Source organism: Mobula birostris, chromosome 29, assembly GCF_030028105.1.
Source record: "Mobula birostris isolate sMobBir1 chromosome 29, sMobBir1.hap1, whole genome shotgun sequence".
NCBI lineage: Eukaryota > Metazoa > Chordata > Chondrichthyes > Myliobatiformes > Myliobatidae > Mobula > Mobula birostris.
Window position 1 is genome coordinate 6,657,396 of NC_092398.1, and position 20,422 is coordinate 6,677,817.

The 20,422-nt window shown below is 45.2% G+C and overlaps 1 protein-coding gene across 1 annotated transcript; it reads left to right on the plus strand.

Annotated features, from left to right (window-relative positions):
* Window positions 1-1,048: 1,048 nt before the first annotated feature.
* On the plus strand, window positions 1,049-15,684 carry LOC140190020 (ras-related protein Rab-39A-like). The gene is made up of 2 exons (XM_072246413.1): window positions 1,049-1,311; window positions 15,297-15,684. The coding sequence occupies exons 1-2, from the start codon at window positions 1,049-1,051 to the stop codon at window positions 15,658-15,660; spliced, it is 627 nt and encodes a 208-aa protein (XP_072102514.1). The 3' UTR covers window positions 15,661-15,684.
* Window positions 15,685-20,422: the final 4,738 nt, after the last annotated feature.

Below are 20,422 nucleotides of genomic sequence, written 5' to 3' on the forward strand. Positions count from 1 at the left end.
GTCCTCCATCTCTGTTCGTATAGAGGGATTCCTCATTGCTGTTTACAGGACAATTGTTTTTTGACCAGTCAGGGTTGTTAATCCTGAGCTGAACCTCTGATCCTGGAGGATCGGTGGATCACTCTTGGCCTGACCTCTACCCTTTGACCTACGTGGACCATGGGAGAAAGGGAAAGGAGGAGGGGCAGGTGAAGAGAAGAGAGAAGCGGTCAGAGGCCAGACAGGGAAATTGAAGAAGAGGGGAGGGAAGGGGATAGGGTGAGGGGAAGTTATCGGAAGTTGGAGAAATCGATCTCTACTCTTGCGAAATCGAGGCATCCAATCACCTCCATCTGTTCGATATACATACTTTGTCCAAAGTACGCAGCTCAACTTGTTTTGCATCTAGGAAAAGATAGTAACAATCTCTGCCCCATGAAAAGCAAACAAACAAAAAAATCAGAAGTCTTTCATGCACAGGAACTCAACAGGTCAGGCAGCATCTATGAAGGTGAACCAACAGTCAATGTTTCAGGCCGAGACCCTTCTTCAGGACTGGAAAGGAAGTGGGAAGATGTCAGGATAAGAAGATGGGAAGGAGGACAGACTGGAGAGTGAAACCGGGTGGGAGGTGGAGAAGGTAAAGGACTGAAGACGAAGGAATCTGATAGTGTGGACCATGGGAGAAGGGAAGGGCACCAGGGGAGGGCGATAGGTAGGTGAGGGAAGAGGACACACTGGGGAATTGTAGAAGAGGGAAGGGGTGGGGAGGGTTGGATGTTACCGGAAGTTGGAGAACTCGATGTCTCCTCTCGAGAAATCGAGGCTTTCACGTCGCATCCAATCACCTCCATCCGTTTGATGTACATACTTTATTCAAAGTATGCGGCTCTCCTGGTCTCGCAGCGAGGAAAAGACCTTATCATTGGCTAACCAAACCAGCAAGTTACTCGTTTTGAGTGAGCGCAGCATCTGACTTGTACCTCGTTCAAATGATGTTCCCGAAACAGCGTTTGGTTTATTTTGAACCCGAGCGCGTCTGCGGACTCGTTTGATTGATTTTTCCGCGATGGGTCAGGCGTGGCAAGGAGCTGCGCCTCGCAGAGCCGAGAGCGTCAATTGGGAAAAGTCCGTTTGCCAGTTTCGGGTTATTTTGGTGGGCGAATCGCGCGTCGGTAAAACGTCCCTCGTCCTCCGTCTAACGGAGGACAAGTTCAGTGTCAATGTCCGGGAAACGATTGGCGTGGACTATTACGCACATATGCTGGAAACTCCGCCGATACCGAGAGTGAAGCTTCAGGTCTGTGACACGGCGGGGCAAAAGGAAAACAGGTTTGTACTTTGGCTAGACGAATGCAGTGTATGCTTATCACAAACAAGAGAAATTCTGCAAGTGCTGGAAATCCAAGCAACACAAAATGCTGGAGGAACTCGGCGGGTCAGGCAGCATCAATGGAATAGAGTAAATAGTCGACGTTTCGGGCTGAGACCCTTCAACAAGGTCTGCTGAGTTCCTCCAACATTTTGTGTGAATTACAGTGTTCCGACTATGTAACTCTGTGACCTGCCTGGAGCGGGGAGCGAATTCAGAAATCGGAGGTGCAAAGGAACTTGGGACCTTATTGTAACTTCTAAAATTTTAAAAGTATATATTGCACTGTACTGCTACTTCAAAATAACAAACTTCACGACATAGGTAGGTGACAAGAAACCTGATTCTTAAGGTTACCTTGCAGGTTGAGACGGTGGTGAGGAAGGCAAATGCATTGTTAGCATTCATTTGCAAAGCACTAGAATATAAAAGCGAGGATGTAACGCCGAGGCTTTGTAAGGCGGTGGTCAGACCACACTTGGAGAATTGTGAGCTGTTTCGGGCCCTTTTTTCAGAAAAGGACGTGCCGGCATTGGAGTGAGGAAGTTCACGAGAATGACCCCAGAAATGAAAGGGTTAACGTTTGAGGGGCGTTTGATGGCTCTGCACTCGCTGGAGTTTGGAGGAATGGGGGGAGGCGATCTCATCAAAACCTACCAAATATTGAAAGGCCAAGAGAGAGTTGATGTGGAGAGGATGTTTCCAATAGTGGGGGAGTCTGGGACCAGAGGGCACAGCCTCAGAATAGAAGGACGTCCCTTTTGAGCAGAGATGAGGAGGAATTTCTTCAGCCAGGGAGTGGTGAAGCTGTGGGAATTCATGCCACAGACGGCTGTGGAAGCCAAGTCATTGGGTATATTTAAAGTGGAAACACAAACAAGAGAAAATATTTAGAAACGCTAGAAATCCAAGTAATACACACAAAATGCTGGAGGAACTCAGCAGGCCAGGCAGCATCAATTTAAAGCGGGGGTTGGTATGTTTTTGATTCGTCAGGGTGCGAGAAGTTTTGGGGAGAAGGCAGGAGAATGGGATTGAGAAGGAAAATAAATCCGCGATGATAGAATGGCGGAGTGGAATTGACGGGCCAAATGATTTATTTCTGGTTCTATGTCTCGTGGTTTTTATGACCATAATCAGTCTGTGAAGTTTTGACTTGCGTGATAGATTAGCACCGTGCTCTCTCGTTCAAACGTCAAGTCCGGTCTGCGTTAGACTGTGCGAGTTACCCTTGTCCGTGACCTGCTGCCCTAACGGGGCAGCTGGCACAACGTCTGTGCAGGCGACCCGGGTTCAATTCCCGCCACTGCCTGTAAGGAGTTTGTACATTCTCCCCGTGAGTTCTCTCCACGGGTGCTCCACGGTCCAGACACTTATTGGGAGGTTAATTGGTCGTTTCATCCAATTTTGTCGGTAAATTGTCCCAAACTAGGCCTGGATTAAATAGGGGGATTGCTGTATCCGCACTATCTCAATCGATCAAAACTATTACAATGACAGCGACCTGAGTCACGCCGAAGCATAGCAAACAGGCCCTTCGGCCCATCTTGTCTTTACCAAGATGTGGTCTGGATTGGAGGGGCTGCCTTGTGAGAACAGGTTGAGTCAATTTAGTCTTTTCCCCTTGGAGCGACTGAGGCTGAAAGATGACCTGATAAAGGTGTATAAGATGATGGGAGGCATTGATTATGTAGGGTAAATGCAAGCAGACTGTCCAAAGGGAAAAACCAGGGCTGAAATGGCTAACATGAGGGGGCATTGTTTTAAGGTGCTTGGAAGTAGGTACAAGGGGAGTGTCAGGGGTAAGTATTTCACACACACAGTGGTGGGTGCGTGGAATGCACTGCCAGCGGCGGAGGTGGAAGCGGATACAATAGGGTCTTTTAAGAGCCTCTTAGATAGGTACATGGAGCTTAGAAAAATAGAGGGCTATGCGCTAGAGAAACTCTAGACCATTTCTAGAGTAGGGTACATGGTCGGCACAACATTGTGGGCCGAAGGGCCTGTAAGGTGCTGCAGATTTCTATGTTCTATGCTGAAACCATTTTAAACTACCTACTCCCATTGACCTATTATGTGCCTATTGAAAACTGCACCGTGTGCTATCCATGTATCCGTCCAAACTTCTCTTAAACATTAAAATCGAGCTCGTATGCACCACTTGTGTTGGCAGCTCATTCCACACTCTCACCACCCTCTGAGTGAAGAAGATCCCGCTCATGTTCCCCTTATTCTCACCTTTTGCCCTTATCCCATGACCTCTGGTTATAGTCCCACCCAGACTCAGTGGGAAAAGTCTGCTTGCATTTACCCTATCTATACCGCTCATAAGGAGTTTTTGCGTTCTCCCCGCGATCACATGGGTCTCCAAAGACCTACCGGTTAATTGGTCCTATGGGTGTAATTAGATTACGTGGGCTTGTTGGGCCAGAAGAGATTTTTTACCGTGTTGTACCTAGGTTAGTAGGTTTCTCGCTCAAGTTAGGAAAGATTTCTTGGACCTTGAGTGAATCGCACGTGTGGGTTTGGGGGTCAGAGAATTGGAAGCGGGAGTGGGGGGGGAGTGGGTAGGGACAAGGTGGGGGAGGGCTGGGGGACGGTGGATTGGAGTGGGTCTTGAGGGCTTGAGGGAGCGTCGGAGGAGAGAGGCACACAAGTCCCCGGAGCAGAGAATGAAGGATCAGACGATACTGTGGATATGTTTGCAGGAGATTAAAGAGGGAGCACAGTCATAAGACAAGAGCAGAATGAGGCCATTCAGCCCATTGGTTCTGATGCTTTCCATCATGGCTGATTTATTATCCCTCTCAACCCCATTCTCCTGTCTGCTTCGCATAACTTGACACTCTTGCTTATCAAAAGCCTATCAATATCTATTTTAAGTATACTCATATCTACCACCATCCATGGCAACGAATTCCACAGATGCTCCAACCTCTGGTTCAAGAAGCTCCTCCTTGTATCTGTTCTGCAGGGATGGTGCTCTAACCTGAGGCTGTGCCCTCCAGCCCTAGACTCCCCCTCTATAAGGAACATTCTTTCCACATCTACTCTGTCTAGGCCTTGCAATATTTGACAGGATTCAATCAGATATCCCCCCCCCCTCCATTCTAAACAACAGTGAATACAGGCCCAGAGCCTTTAAACGCTCCTCATAGGTTAACCCTTTCATTCCTGGAATCATTCTTATGAAATTCCTCTGCATCACCAGCACGTCTTTTAGATAAGGGGCTCAAAACTGCTCGCATGTGCGGTCATACGGTCACAGAGCTCTATATAGCACAGAAACAGGCCCTTCTGCACATCTGCCCCATTCAAACTTGTTATTCTGCCTCGTCCCATTGACCCACACCCGGGCCATATGCCTTCATACCCCTCCCGTCTATGTACTCACCCAAACTTCTCTCTAACGTTGCAATCGAACCCGCATCTGCCAATTCTGCTGGCAGCTCGTTCCACGCTCTCACTACCCTCTGGTGAAGAAGTTCCCCCTCAGGTTCCCCTTGAATATTTTTACCTTTCAAATGAGAGGAGATTCAAGGATGGGAAGGGTGGATTTGTGTGGGACAAGACGAGAGGTGAGTGGGAAGTAAGGAGATAACTGCAGAAGGGATCTATCTGTGTGTAATGTTCTGCAGTGGTCTGGATCTCCCTTGCAAATGGACCAAGAGCTCACTGTGATGTCTTCATATAGGAACCTCCCCACTGGTACCTCATTCTCCTCATTATCTGGATCACCACAGTTTGACCTCTTAGTATTGACATGAAATTTCTTTTATGTCCCACTCCCATCAGGGAGGAGGCCACGTAGCATCCAGGCCAGGACCACCAGATGCAAAAACAGTTACTTTCCCTAAGCAACACACATCAAAGTTGCTGGCGAACGCAGCAGGCCAGGCAGCATCTCTAGGAAGAGGTGCAGTCGATGTTTCAGGCCGAGACCCTTCGTCAGGACTAACTGCAGTTAGACCTGATGAAGGGTCTCGGCCTGAAACGTCGACTGTACCTCTTCCTAGAGATGCTGCCTGGCCTGCTGCGTTCGCCAGCAACTTTGATGTGTGTTGCTTGAATTTCCAGCATCTGCAGAATTCCTGTTGTTTACTTTCCCTAAGCAGTAAGGCTGATTGAAACCTTCACCCACCAACCCACCCCTCCACACCCTCAACCACCACTGCTTCAGAATTTCCTGTTGGGTCACCTTATGTATGAACACTCCTGTGCCTGATGTCATTTTATGGACATACAACCAATCTATGTACATAAGCTATCTTATGTATTTGTATTTATTGTGTTTTTTAAAAAATTATTGTGTTCTTTATCTTAGTGTTTTTTTTGTGCTGCATCTTATCCTGAGCAACAATTATTTTGTTCTCTTTTACACTTGTGTACCGGCAATGACATTAAACATTCTTGAATCTTGACGTTCTGATTCTGTTCGTCTTATAAAGACTATATATTATGTTTTTTCTTGTGAATGCTGCCACCTTGCAGGGGTTGATAGATTCTTGGTTCGTCAGGGAATGAAGGGATACTGGGAGAAGGCAGGACATTGGGGGTGAGAGGGAAAATGGATCAGCCATGGCGAAATGACGGAGCGGACTCGCTGGGCCAAATGGCCTAATTCTGCTGCTGCTGTGCTATGATGCTGCTTCAAGTAACCTTTTCGTTCCCTGTGTACAGATGTGTTTTTGGTGCAAATGACAATAAGCTTGAGCTTGGCTTTGACCTTGTGGACAGCCCCACTGATGACAGATCAGATTGTTGCCCTGATGACTTTCTTGCCATGCATAACAAACTCAGTGAATAAGCCGGTGGATACGTCAACACAAAGAATTGCAAGATTCTTTAGTAACGTACTATTTATTGAGATAGGGTGCGGGATATGCCCTTTCGGCGCCCTTCAAGCTGCACCACCCAGTAATCCACGGATTTAATCCTCACCTAACTGTGGGGCAATTTACAACGATCAATTAACCTACCAACCTTTGGACTGTAGGAGGAAACCAGAGCACCTGGAGGAAACCCATGCAGTTACAGGGAGAACGTACAAAATAATTTCTCACTCGGGGTCAATAAAGTACGTATTATTGTTACAAAATCCTTACAGGCAGTGGTGGGAATTGAACCTGGGTCACCTCTGCTGTAGAGCATTGTGCTAACCATTATACTGTTGTGCTGCCCTCTTCACATCTCATCAAACACCTAATGAAGTAAGGCCATTGAATTGCCTCCTTTGTGACCGCCTCAATGTGCTGAGCCCAAAATAGATCCACCAAGATGTTGAGGCACAGGAACTTGAAGCTGCTCATCCTTTCCTCTGCTGACCTGTTAATGAGGACTACCGTGTCCTATCCTGACATCCTCTTCCTGAAGTCCACTATCGTTTAGTTGTTCCTGCTGACATTGAGTGTGAAGTTATTGTTTTGACACCTCAAGACCAGCTGATCTGTCTCCTCATAGCCATCTGAAAACCCTGGAAGTTACAGCTGGAGTTTAGGAGGATTTCTACTCCTACTTTGGAAGTCACTCCTCTAAAAGGACCACAACCTTGTCGTAGAGTTTGGAGGCTTATGTGCCTCATTAATCTGGATATCTATGTTGGCTTGAGTCAGGGCCTTGTGCTTTGTCTCTCAGTAGGGTCACCCATGCAAAACAGGTCACAGGGTAGAGGTCAGACTAAGAGTGGTCCACCAGTCCTCCAGGTTCAGGGGTTCGGCTCAGGGCTAATAACCCTGGCCGGTCCAAAAAAAATATTGTTACGGAAAGAGTAATGAAGAATCCATCTATATCTGTGTGTGATAGTATCCCTGAGTCTCTCCCTGGGATTTGCATGACTGACAATAGTGAAAACCAAGAAGCGTTACTGATGTGATGAAGGAAGCCCTGAACACAGCCAGTTGGAGGATCTTTATTGCTGTCCTAAACACCAGTAGCATAATGGGCAGTAACTAACGTGGAAGTCACTTGCCAATATGCCAGAGGGAGTTCCTTCTGGGCAACTTCATTGGCAAGTCTGGAAAGAATCCTGCCCCCTGGCATGTTCAGATCATGAAGGATTCCCAGTGACTGCTCGACTAATCTCCACGCTATAATCAAGATCTATGCTCAACAAAGGAGCCAAACCCAGCTGTGGTAACCACAGGTAGATCTGCTGGCTGTCTGCCACCAGGAAAGTCATCGCCAAGATTCTCTTCGACTGTCTTCTCCCACTGGCTGATGAGATTTTCACTGAAGAGCTGGGTTCCTGCAACCTATTGACTCTCTTTCAATGACTCTTCATTTCAGGATCTCAATATTTATTCCTTATTTATTATTATTGTTTCTTTCATTTTGTATTTGCACAGTTTGTTGTCTTTTGTACGGTGGTGGAACCGCCAAGTTGGTGTGGTCTTTCATTGATTCTGTCCTGGTTATTATTCTGTGATGGATTTATTGAGTATGCTTGCAAGAAAATGAATCCCAGGGCTGTGTAGGTGACATATGTACCTTGATAATAAATTTTCCTTCAACGTTGATACCGTCCTGTTGCAAGCACAGTGGATGTGAGGGTATGTCAGTGAAACCTACTCAATACAGAAAGACCTAGACAGAATGGACATGGAGAGGATGTTTCCATGGGATGAGTCTAGGACCAGAGGGCACAGCCTCAGAATACAAAGACATCCTTTTAGAACACAGATGAGAATTTTTTCTTTTAGCCAGAGGGTGGTGAGCCTGTGGAATTCATTGCTACAGACGGCTGTGGAGGACAAGTTATTGGGTGTATTTAAAACAGCGGTTGATAGGTTCTGGATTAGTCAGAGTGTCAAGGTTATGGGAAGAATGGGTTGAGAGAGATAATCAGCCATGATCGAATGATGGAGCAGACTTGACGGGCTGAGTGGCCTAATTCTGCTCCTATGTCTTATGGACATGATCTTTTATGTACTTGTTTAGTTAGTTATTGATTTACTGATTGGGATTTTTTGAGCCGTGTTGCCCAGCAACCCCTGATCTAACCCTAGCCTAACCACGGGACCATTTACAATGATCAATTAACCTGCCAGCTGGTATGCCTTTGGACTGTGGGAGGAAGGCAGAGCACCCGGGGGAAGCCCACACAGTCGCAGAGAGAGCGCTGCCTTACAGGCGGCGGGAATTGAACCCCGGTCGCTGGCACTGGAAAGCGTTGTGCTAACCACTACGCTACTGTAGCACCCACGTAGCAGCTGCAAGAGAAATGCAGGGAGCACCAATCATTATCTGACCTTCTAGCTTAAAACTCACAAGGGTGTTTTGACCATTGCTAAAAGACTGTGCAGCATCCATGTCAAATTGATGGTCTCAGTTATAGAAAAGTACAGCACAAAAACAGGCCCTTCAGCGCATCTAGTCCATGCCGAACTATTAATCTGCCTAGTCCCATCGATCTGCACTAGGACCATGGGCTTTCATACCCTCACATCCTATCCAAATTTCCCTTAAATATTGAAATCAAACCACATCCACCACATCCACTGACAGCTCATTCCACACTATCACCAGCCTCTAAGTGAAGAAGTTCCCCCTAAACGGTTAACCCATGAACCTCAAGTTTTAGTCTCACCTAACCTGAATGGGGGAAAAAAGCCCTGCTTAAATTGACCTCATCTATACTCCTCATAATTTTGGATTAATTCATGCTGTGTTGCATGATGTGGGTGTACGTGGTCTTTCCATGACCATGATTGTTCTTGGCAAATTTTTCTACAGAAGATGTTTGCCATCGCCGTCTTCTGAGCAGTGTCTTTTGCAAGATGGGTGAACCACCTTGAGAGATTGTCTGCCAGGACTTGTGATGTGCACCAGCTGCTCATACGACCATCCAGCACCTGCTCCCATGCCTTCACGTGACCCTAATTAGGATGGGGTAGGGTTAGGCAGGTACAATAACTTGCCCAAGAGTGACGTGCAGGTTAGCAGAAAGAAGGAGCCCTTACACCTCATTTGGTAGCAATGTATCTCCACTCCCATGTTTAAACTGTGTCCATACATCTACTGATGCTTCTGGACACATCTTCAGTGATGTTCCTGGAATCATCGGGTGTTTCGGGTCTTTCAACATCATACAACCTCCTCCAGGTGACCCAGCCGGGGCTGATCAGACCCCAGCTTGTGTCCAGATGGCTAGCTACTTATGACCCCTTGGCTCCCCTCTTTTGAGCCACAGCCATCTTGAGGCCCTCTCTGCCGCATCGGTGGTACTGCAATGTATCTCCACTCCCATGTTTAAACTAAAAGTATCAGTTGGATGGACCTTTCCAGCCATGAAGCAATGGCAAGTACATTGTTGATAAATTTAATAAGCACAAGACATTCTACAGATGCTGGAAAGGTGGTGACTCTTTATTCCTTTCCATAGATGCTGCCTGACCTGCTGAGTTCCTCCAGCATTTTGGGGAGGGGGGGTTCATAAATTTAATATCACTAATTTAAGTTCTGTTGGGGGGGAGGGGTGCAGTTGAGAGGCTGGAATGGCAGCTTTCATATGTCAGTAAAGGAGAAAAGTTTTCATTGTAGCTCACTCAAAAGCAGAAGTGCACTCCAGGGTCAAAACAAACACTATCTGCTTAATCTAGAGATAAACCAGGAATTCAATAACCTCTCGCTCAGGGATGGGTGTTTAGCCCAGTTTAACTTCATGCTTTCTGTTGGGTATGCATGAGGTAGAGAGTGTCTTATTCAGAATAAGAGAGGAGCTGGCCAAAGTTGATTGCAAGGGGACACTAGCAGGGGTGATGGCAGAACCGTAGCAGGCGGAAGGTGCAGGATAGATGCATCCCTAAGATGAAAAAGTATTGTAAATGGAGGATGAGGCAACCATGGCTGACAAGGGAAGTCAAATACAGCATAAAACTAAGAGGGGGCATATAATACAGCAAAAATTAGTGGAAAGTTAGAGGATTGGGAAGCTTTTAAAAACCAATAGAAGTCAACTTAAATAAAAAAACATAAGGAGAGAAAAGATGAAATATGAAGATAAGCTAGCCATAGATATCAAAGAGGATGCCAAAAATATTTTCAGATATTTTGAGAGTAAGAGAGAGATGAGAATGGATATTAGACCATTGGAAAATGACACTGGGGAGGTAGTAATGGGGAACAAAGAAATGGTGGACAAACTTAAGTATTTTGCATCAGTCTTCACCGTGGAAGAAACTAGCAGTATGCCAGAAATTTGGGAGTGTTAGGGTCAGAAGTGAGTGTGGTTACTATTCCCAAGCTAAGGAAACTTGGGAAGCTGAAAGATCTGAAGGGAGGTAAGTCACCTGGATCAGATGGATTACACACCAGGGTTCTGAAAGTGGTGACTGAAGTAATTGTGGGGGCATTAGTAATGATCCTTCAACAATCACTTAATTCTGGAATGGTTCCAGAGGACTGGAGAATTGCAAATGTCACTCCACTCTTTGAGAAGGGAGGGAGACAGAAGAAAGGAAATTACAGGCCTGACTTCAGTGGTTTGGAGGATGTTGCAGTCCATTATTAAGGATGAGGTTGCGGGGTACTTGGAGGCATATGATAAAGTAGACCACAGTCAGCAGGGGAAATCTTGCCTGGCAAGACTTTTGGAATTCTTTGAAGAAATAGCAAGTAGGTTTGACAAATGGGAGTCAGTGGATGTTTTTTACTTAGATTTTCAGAAGGCCTTTGACAAAGTGCCACACATGAGGCTATTTAAGAAGTTAAGAGCCCATGGTATTACAGAAATAATACTAGCACGGATAGAGCATTGGATGATTGTCAGAATGCAAAGAGTAGGAATGAAGGAAGCCTTTTCTCGTTGGATGCCAGTAACTAGTGGTGTTCCACAGGGGTCCGTATTGGGACCACTTTGTTTCACGTTATATGTCAATGATTTTGATGCAATTGATGGCTTTGAGGCCAAATTTACAGACAATATGAAGATCGATGGAGGGGCAGGTAGTGCTGAGGGAGCAGGAGTCTGTAGAAGAATTTAGACTAATTGGGAGAATGGGTAAAGGTGTGGTAGATGGCGTGGTCAGGCATTTTGTTAGAAGGAACAAAGGTGTAGACTATTTTCTAAATGGAGAGAAAATTCAAAAATCTGAGGTGCCAAAGGACTTGGGAGTCCTCATGAGGACCATAAAGGTTAACTTGCAGGTTGAGTCAGAAGGCAAAGGCAATGTTAAGCAGTCATTTCAAGAGGACTGGAATACAAGAGCGAGGATGTGATGCTGAGGCTTTAAGCCACTGGTCAGAACACACTTAGAGGGTTGTGATCAGTTTTGGGCCCCTTATCTAAGAAAGGATGTGCTGAAACTGGAGAGTGTCCAGAGGAAGTTCATGAGAATGATCCCAGGACTGAAGGTGTTAATATACGAGGAGTGTGTGATAGTTCTGGGCCTGTACTCACTGGAGTTTTGAAGAATGAGGGCAAATCTCAATGATCTGGATGATAATCTGGTAAATTGGATCAGCAAGTTTGCTGATGATATAAAGATCGGAGGTGTAGTAGACAGTGAGGAAGGTTTTCAGAGCCTGCAGAGGGACTTGGACCAGCTGGAAAAATGGCAGATGGAGTTTAATACAGATAAGTGTGAGGTATTGCACGTTGGAAGGACAAACCAACGTAGAACATACAGGGTTAATGGTAAGGCACTGAGGAGTGCAGTGGAACAGAGGGATCTGGGAATACAGATACAAAATTCCCTAAAAGTGTCGTCACAGGTAGATAGGGTCATAAAGAGAGCTTTTGGTACATTGGCCTTTATTAATCGAAGTATTGAGTATAAGAGCTGGAATGTTATGATGAGGTTGTATAAGGCATTGGTGAGGCCGAATCTGGAGTATTGTGTTCAGTTTTGGTCACCAAATTACAGGACGGATATAAATAAGGTTGAAAGAGTGCAGAGAAGGTTTACAAGGATGTTGCTGGGACTTGAGAAACTCAGTTACAGAGAAAGGTTGAATAGGTTAGGACTTTATTCCCTGGAGCGTAGAAGAATGAGGGGAGATTTGATAGAGGTATATAAAATTATGATGCGTATAGATAGAGTGAATGCAAGCAGGCTTTTTCCACTGAGGCAAGGGGAGAAAAAAAACCAGAGGACATGGGTTAAGGGTGAGGGGGGAAAAGTTTAAAGGGAACATTAGGGGGGGGCTTCTTCATACAGAGAGTGGTGGGAGTATGGAATGAGCTGCCAGACGAGGTGGTAAATGTGGATTCTTTTTTAACATTTAAGAATAAATTGGACAGATACATGGATGGGAGGTGTATGAAGGGATATGGTCCATGTGCAGGTCAGTGGGACTAGGCAGAAAATGGTTCGGCACAGCCAAGAAGGGCCAAAAGGCCTGTTTCTGTGCTGTAGTTTCTATGGTTCTATGGAAACATTGAGTATTGAAAGGCCTAGACAGAGTGGATTTTGGAGAGGATGTTTCCTACAGTGGGAGAGCCTAAGGCCAGAGGGCACAGCCTCAGAATAGGGAGAAGTCCATTTACAACAGTGATGAGAAGGAATTCCTTTATCCAGAGGATGTTGAATCTGTGGGATACATTGGTATGGATAGCTGTGGAGGTGAAGTCATTGGGTACAGTATTTTTAATGCAGAGGTTAATAGGTCCTTCATTAGTACGTGGGTCAAAGATTATGGGAAGAAGACAGGAGAATGAGGTTGAGAGATATAATAAATCAGCCATAATAGAATGGCAGAGCAAACTCGATGGATCGAAAGGCATACGTCTTATGGTCTAATGCAGATGTTCCCAACCTGGGGTCCACGGACTCCTTAATGGCATAAGGGAAGGTTGGAAACCCCTGGTCCAATGGGATTTGTAGTCAAAAGAAGGAAACTGAATGTACTGAGACACTTTTAAACCCAAACTAATTTAGTTTTCTCTTGCTAATTGTTGTCTCAATAATTGTCCTTCCTCCTGCTCTCTCACTAAACCCTTAAAGTTCAAAGTAAGTTTATTATCAAAGTGTATATATGTGGCTAAGTGGTTACGGCGTTCGTCTAGTGATTCGAAGGTCGCTAGTTCAAGCCTTGGCTGAGGCAGCGTGTGTGTGTCCTCGAGCAAGGCACTTAACCACACATTGCTCTGCGACGACACAGATGCCAAGCTATATGGGTCCTAATACCCTTCTCTTAGACAACACTGGTGATGTGGAGAGGGGAGACTTGCATTATGGGCAACTGCCGGTCTTCCATACAACCTTGCCCGGGCCTGCGCCCTGGAAACCTTCCAAGGTGCAAATCCATGGTCTCATGAGACTAACGGATGCCTATATATCACCATAAACTACATTCAGATTCATTTTCTTGCAGGCATTCACAGTAGAACAAAGGAATACTATAGAATCCATGAAAAACTATTTAAAAAAAAGACTGACCATCAATGTGCAAAAGAAGACAAACTGAGCAAATACAAAAATATATACTGAGAACATGAGTTGTAGGGTCCCTGAAAGTGAGTTCATAGGTCGTGGAATCAGCTCAGAGTTGAGGTCAGTGAAGTTATCCACGCTGGTTCAGGAGCCTGATGGTTGAAGGGTAATATCAGTTCCTGAACCTGGTGGTGTGGGACTTCAGGTTTTCTGCTCCTCCTGCCTGACGGTTGTAGTGAGAAGAGGGCATGACCAGCCTCCATGTGCTGTGCTTAGAACAAGTCACCTGACATATCAGCACAACCGCAAATTGGCGTACCATCTCCGATTTTTCCCTTTCTCAAGTCAACGTTGTTGGTTTTGCTGACGTTGAGTGTGAGGTCATTATTGTGGCACTAAGTCGGTGTTCAATCCTGATTTATACTTGTGCGTCAAATCGACGAGGAAGGTACGGCGTAGCTGCAAACCCTACGCAGTGCCTACGCGGATCCCTACGCTGTAGCCTGATGCGCACCTCTCCCAAAATGTAACTACGCGTCGTGGCAACGCAGAACGCAACAACTGTGATTGGTCCGCTTGGTAGCATTGCATTTCCTCCTACACTGCAATAGCTTCCCATTGGGCGACTGAAGGGCAGGGAAGGAACTCTGGCTGCAATGCTTTCCATAAAGCTTTACACATCTCTGAAATTATGGAGGACACATTTGGCTTTTACGAAAAAAACGCTTGCTTTAAACTTGTTTACCCCGAGAAAGACTATCATGACCATGAAGCCTTGCACAGGCAGGTGTGTGCACATGTACGACGTGCGAATACGTGCCCGAACTGCAGAGTGATGGAGACACACCAACACACAAGTATAAATGCTCACAACGGCATAGCCCACTTGCATAGGCTACAGCGTAAGCTGTTACGCACAAGTATAAATCAGCCTTTACTCCCAAACGCTGAATTATCACCATGGTGCTGTCATTGTTGAATTTGTGGATATTTTAGGAGTTGTCCTTAGTCATGGGTGTAAAGAAAGTAGAACAGAATTGTTTTGAAAGATATATTTCGACAAAATCCCTGCACATGCTGGACTATAGCCCTCAATACACATCCTATCCATGCACTTATCCAAACTTCTCTTAATTTTTATTTAACTATGTCGCTGGGCAGCCACATTTTCCACTTTCATACTGTTCAGATTATGAACAGTTTGCAGGAATGAAACTCTGTTGTAATCCGGGAAGGATATGGGCTTCACTTACTGTCATTTGGTCGTATAATTAGAACACGATAGCGTAGTGGTTGGCACAATGCTTTACAGTACCAGCGACCCAGTTCAATTCCCGCTGCTGCCTGTAAGGAGTTTGTACGTTCTCCCTGTGACCGCTTGGGTTTCCTCCCACAGTCCACAGACATACTAGCTGGTAGGTTAATTGGTCATTGTAAATTGTCCCGTGATTAGGCTGGGATTAAATCGGGGAATAACTGGGTGGCTAGGCTTGAAGTTCCGAAAGTGCCTATTTTGCACTGTATCTCAATAAATAAATTTGATTTGATCCTATTATTTGCCTTTTTTTTTTTAGGACAATGACACAATCATATCTCCAAGTTATGCTTGGCGGTCTGCTGGTATTCGACATAACAGATCGCCATTCCCTTGACTACATTAGAAATTGGCTGGATGAAGCCAGCAACCTGATTGACCAGTGCAAGTATGTCTTCATTCTTGTTGGCCACAAGAGTGACCTGTCAGCTGAAAGGACAGTCTCAATAGAGGAAGCCGAGAAATTTGCAGAAGACATGGGCTTGAGATACATCGAGACGTCTGCCAAGGACAACACCAACATACAAGAAGTGTTTCACATGCTGGCAGCATCGATTGCCGAGATGGTGAAATCAGAGATCAATGGAGGAATCACTGAAACGCGACTTGTCATATTCACCTGATGACTTTTGGCTTTGGCCTGAAGAGTTTTGATGCTGCATTGGCTGACCTATTTTATATAGGAGGGAAAGTTGACAAACTTGGTCTACCACAAGCAGTTTGCAACTAGCAGATGATGATGTGACCTTGACAGAGATTGAAATGGATCTTTCATGACTGCTAAATAGCTGAGATGAATGCCAATGCTCTTCATTGATGTGCTCCAGGTACACTTTATAACTGTGACTTCTTCATATCATTGATAAAGTGAAAATCGGAAGATTGCAGTCGGTGGAAATCGGAAATAAAAGCAGATGGTGCAGGAGGAACTAGGTGAGGCAGGTACTGAGGAAAGAGAAACTGCTAATATTTCAACCTGACTCTACCCAGTCTAATATGTCTACCGCTTGATACCAAGCGTGGAGAAATTGGCAAATGAACCGTTTGTGCAGATGAGGCAAAATAATTAACTCCACTACAAAGCCTGTGGGGCTGGGAGAAAGAACAAACTACTAAAACACCATGGTTTGGATGGCCTCATTCTGTGTAGTGATACAGAGTGTATAATGGAAAATGTATAAATGCATTGTTTTTCATTAGAGTACAGTACAGGTGAATTTATAGTGGGGAGCATCAACATTACCTTTGTCAATGTTAAATAGCACAGACTTTTATGGAGATAATTCCTAGTTTTTATTCCCACAGCATGAATCTCCACAAGCGCTGGTTTCGCAGAATTTTGTTGTTTTATTCTCGATATTTTAATATCCACAAAGTTTTATAATAAATGCAGTCTGGTGATTATTATATGTGTAGTATTGCACCCTCAGCCCCAGAAAAGAACAATGAGAGGAAATGTTCTATTTGAACAGAAAAGATGGAATTTCGGATATATTGTAGAGTTGGAAAGAATTGGGAAAAGTGTAGCTCAGGTGGTTGATAGTGGGTTGAGTTCTTCTTCAACCCTGGCAACCGCAAACCTTTTGTTACCATTAGAGGGGGCATTGTCAATACTCTGCTCATTTGCGGTGTGTTCTCCAAACGTTTGGTCTTGAACCTGATTGAAAAGTATTGAAAGGCCAAGCATTCGGAGGACACACCACAATCAACAGCGCACCAATGATGTCTCCTCGCATGGCGACAAAACGTTTGCAAGTAAATTGCTAAGGTTGGAGAACAACTCAACTTAACCATAATATAGAGATCGATTTTTTTTTAGATGCAAAAAATCAGGCTTTGCAATACCTTTTTCTATAACTTTAAAAGGTTTGAAAACTGTATTGTGATACTTAAGTGGAACAGAAACCCATATTTACACGTATTTATGCAATGGATTCATTTTATTAATTTTAACGATTATTTGCACATTGTTAATTGTGAGTTTGAAAATAAAATGGATGTAAGTAGGCCTCAGCATGTCAATGGTCTGTTGAGTTGAACATGAAGCCTGATGTTTGGATTTACGACTTCCTAATTGACATTCCTAAAACCTATATTTGGGTGATGGATTGGAGATGTGTCTCTACCAAAGGAATGGTAAAGTGCTCCTTCCCTCCGCTAGCCTGCAGGTCACCCTTAGGCAAGGTGTAGCACCTGCTAATCTCTCCACCCCCCCCCCCGACCCACCATGATCAGGGTCACATGATGCCATCGGAGAGCAGGTGGTGGATGTTCACATGAGCAGTTGATGCACATCGCAAGTCCTGGTTATGCGACCACTGATGCCAGGTAGACAATCTCTGAAGTGTATTGATAATGGCTGGGGTCACCCGTATGGTAAAGACACTGCCCAGAAGAAGGCAATGGGAAGCCACTTCTGTAGAAAAATTTGCCAAGAACAATCACGGTCAAAGATCACAATCGCCCATGAAATACGACACGGCACATAATGATGGCAATAGTGCATTCATCTAGTAACGATCCAACAAAGAAACTGCCTCTATTTTGAAGAGAAAAGAAGGAATTTCTTTAGCCAGAGGGCATGGAATCTGTGGGATTAATTGCCATAGACGGCTATGGAGACCAAGTCACCGGTGATATTTAAAGTAGAGGTTGATAAGACATTTGATTAGCAAAGGCTTCAAAGGGTATGGGAAAAAGCAGGAGAATGGGGTTGGAGGGAAAATAAATCAGCCACAATCGAGTGTTGGAGCAGGCTTGGTGGGGGCCAAATAGCCTAATTCTGCTCCTGTCTTATAAAAACCTACATTGAAATACACTGATGACCAGCACAATTGAAGGACTCTGCAGCCTGCAAGAGTCATCAACCTAGCATGCCCACGGTGTAGTAACCGCAAGTCTTTGGAGTGTGGCAGGAAACCAGGACAGCTGAAGGAAACCCAAGCGGTCACTGGGAGAACGTACACGCTCCTCACAAACAGCGGGAATAGAATCCTGTTCGGTGATCGCTGTTGCTCTGGTAAAGCATTGCACTAACATAACTGCTACACTACTGTACTGATCTCTGGTTCAAAAAGCCTCTGGCTTTATACCCTTGAGTGAAGGACTCCATATGCTAATGCTCCTGAAGCCTTGGTTTTAACCAGCATCTATCTCCAAGCCTGTTTGGGATCCACGTTGTCAAAGCGATTGGCTTGTTCTCCTAAACTTGGAGACCTGGACCAGACTAATCACTTTAGCTTTGCCCTCACTCTGAAGAGCTGTACTACTAATTAGTCTAGAAAATGGGCATGGATGTGAAGATGGGATGGGATGTTATGTTGAAGATGTTGGTGATGCCTAATTTGGAGTATTGAATGCAGTGTTGGTCACCTACCTACAGGAAAGATGTTAAAGAGTACAGAGAAAATTTACATGGATGTTGACGGGACTAGGGAGACCGGAATTACAAGGAAAGATTGAACAGGTAGAATGTAGAAAACTGAGGGGAGATTTGATAGAGGTATGCAAAATTATGAGGGGTATAGATAGGGTAAATGCAAGCAGGCTTTTTCCACTGACGTTGTGTGGGGCTACAACTAGAGGTCATGGGCTCAGGGTGAAAGGTGAAATATTTAAGGGCACATGAGGGGAAATAGAGGGTGGTGAAAGTATGGAACGAGCTGCCAGCACAAGTGATGCGTGCAAGCTGAATTTCAACGGTTAAGAGAAGTTTGGATCGGTACATGGATGGTAGGGGTACGGAGAGCTAGGCAGGTGCAGGTTGACGAGAATAGGCAGTTTAAATGGTTCGGCACAGACTAGATGGGCCAAGGGGCGTGTTACTGTGCTGTAGATTTCTATGACTCCGTCTAATCTGTTGCTACTGCTGCTAAATTCCAAGCACAGAGAAGTGGCATTGACTTGTCTTGTAAATGAGGCAATAGAATTTGCTGAAAGGAAATAAATGGGGATGGGTTTGCAGAGGTCTTGCTCTGAGTCATCGTGGCTCGAGGGCTGAGGGAAGTCAAAGGCTCAATGTCTGTGAATCAACAAATCCCGCTGGTGGCTGGCGGTTAAAGATGTCCAGTCCTAGGGTTACAGGAGTGTATGTGCATGGGTGGGTGATAGGGAGAGAGGAATGGGGCTTGTTTTGCTGTTGTTGATATCTTGTGCTCTGCTAGCATGGTGGGTATGCTATGTTGGCACCGACACTTGCTGGCTGCCTTCTTGGGAGTGCTGGTCATTCTGTAAACAATGCATTTCACGGGTTGTTTCAACGATAAATTAATCTGTATAATTCTAAGCTCCAATAAGCTCTTAGAAACCGGAGGTCCACGAGCCAGACCTCATCGAAGGATCAGAGGTGGAGAGGGTTAGCAACTTTAATTCCTAGTTGTTAGTATTTCAGAGGACCTGCCTTGGAACCAGCACGCAAGTAACATTGCAAAGAAAGCACAGCAGCGCCTCTACTTTGCATTTATTTAAATCTTACATCCATCCCACAACGTGAGGGAGTAAAAATCTTTGCGTAATGACTCCATTGCAATGTACAGATGTTAAGTTATAAGACTAATAGCCTGTACAAAGAAGTTGTCCCGTGGCTTGTTGGTCCTGGTTTTGATGCTGTGCCAGACTGAAGCAGTTTATGGTTGGGGTGACTGGTGACCCTTGATGGTCCTCCAGGCCTTCTTTATGCACCTGCTGCTGTAAATGTCCTCAACGAAGGGAAGTGCATATCTACAGATGAACTGGGCTGTCCGCACCACACTCTGCAGTGCCCAGCGATCAAGGTCGGTGCAATTCCCGTACCAGGCAATGATACAGCCAGTCAGGATGCTCTCAGTGGTGCCCCTGGAGAAAGTCTTGAGGATTTGGGGGCTCAGGCTGGCTTCCTTAGGAGTCTACAGAGATTCGGTGTGACATCTAAAACTTTTGACAAACTTCTATAGCTGTGTAGTGGAGAGTGTATTGAGTGGCTGTGTCATGGTCTGGTATGGAAACACTGATGCCCTTGAACAAAAAGTCCTACAAAAGGTAGTGAATTCAGCTCAGTACACTATGGTTAAAGCCCTCCCAACCACTGCGCCGTTGTAGGAAAGCAGCATCCGTCATCAGAGATCCTCACCGCCCAGGCCATGCTTTTATCTCGCTGCTGCCTTCAGGTACTGCCACAAAAACCTCAGGACTTGTACTACCAAGTTCAAGAACAGTTACTACCGCACAACCATCAGGCCCTTGAACAAATGGGCATAACTACATTCACTTCCCCATGCATTGAGATGTTCCCACAACAAATAATCTCACTTTAAGAACTCTATCTATTATCTCACGTTCTCATTATTTATTGCTATTTATTTATATTTGCATTTGCAGAGTTTGTTGTCTTCTGCACTCTGGTTGATC

What these genes read in the sequence shown, in the direction of transcription:
- LOC140190020 (XM_072246413.1), top strand. Translation starts at nt 1,049, where the DNA reads ATGGGTCAGGCGTGGCAAGGAGCTGCGCCTCGCAGAGCCGAGAGCGTC. An exon ending in GCGGGGCAAAAGGAAAACAG is followed by an intron (nt 1,312 to 15,296) that starts GTTTGTACTTTG and finishes TTTTTTTTTTAG; the next exon opens with GACAATGACACAATCATATC.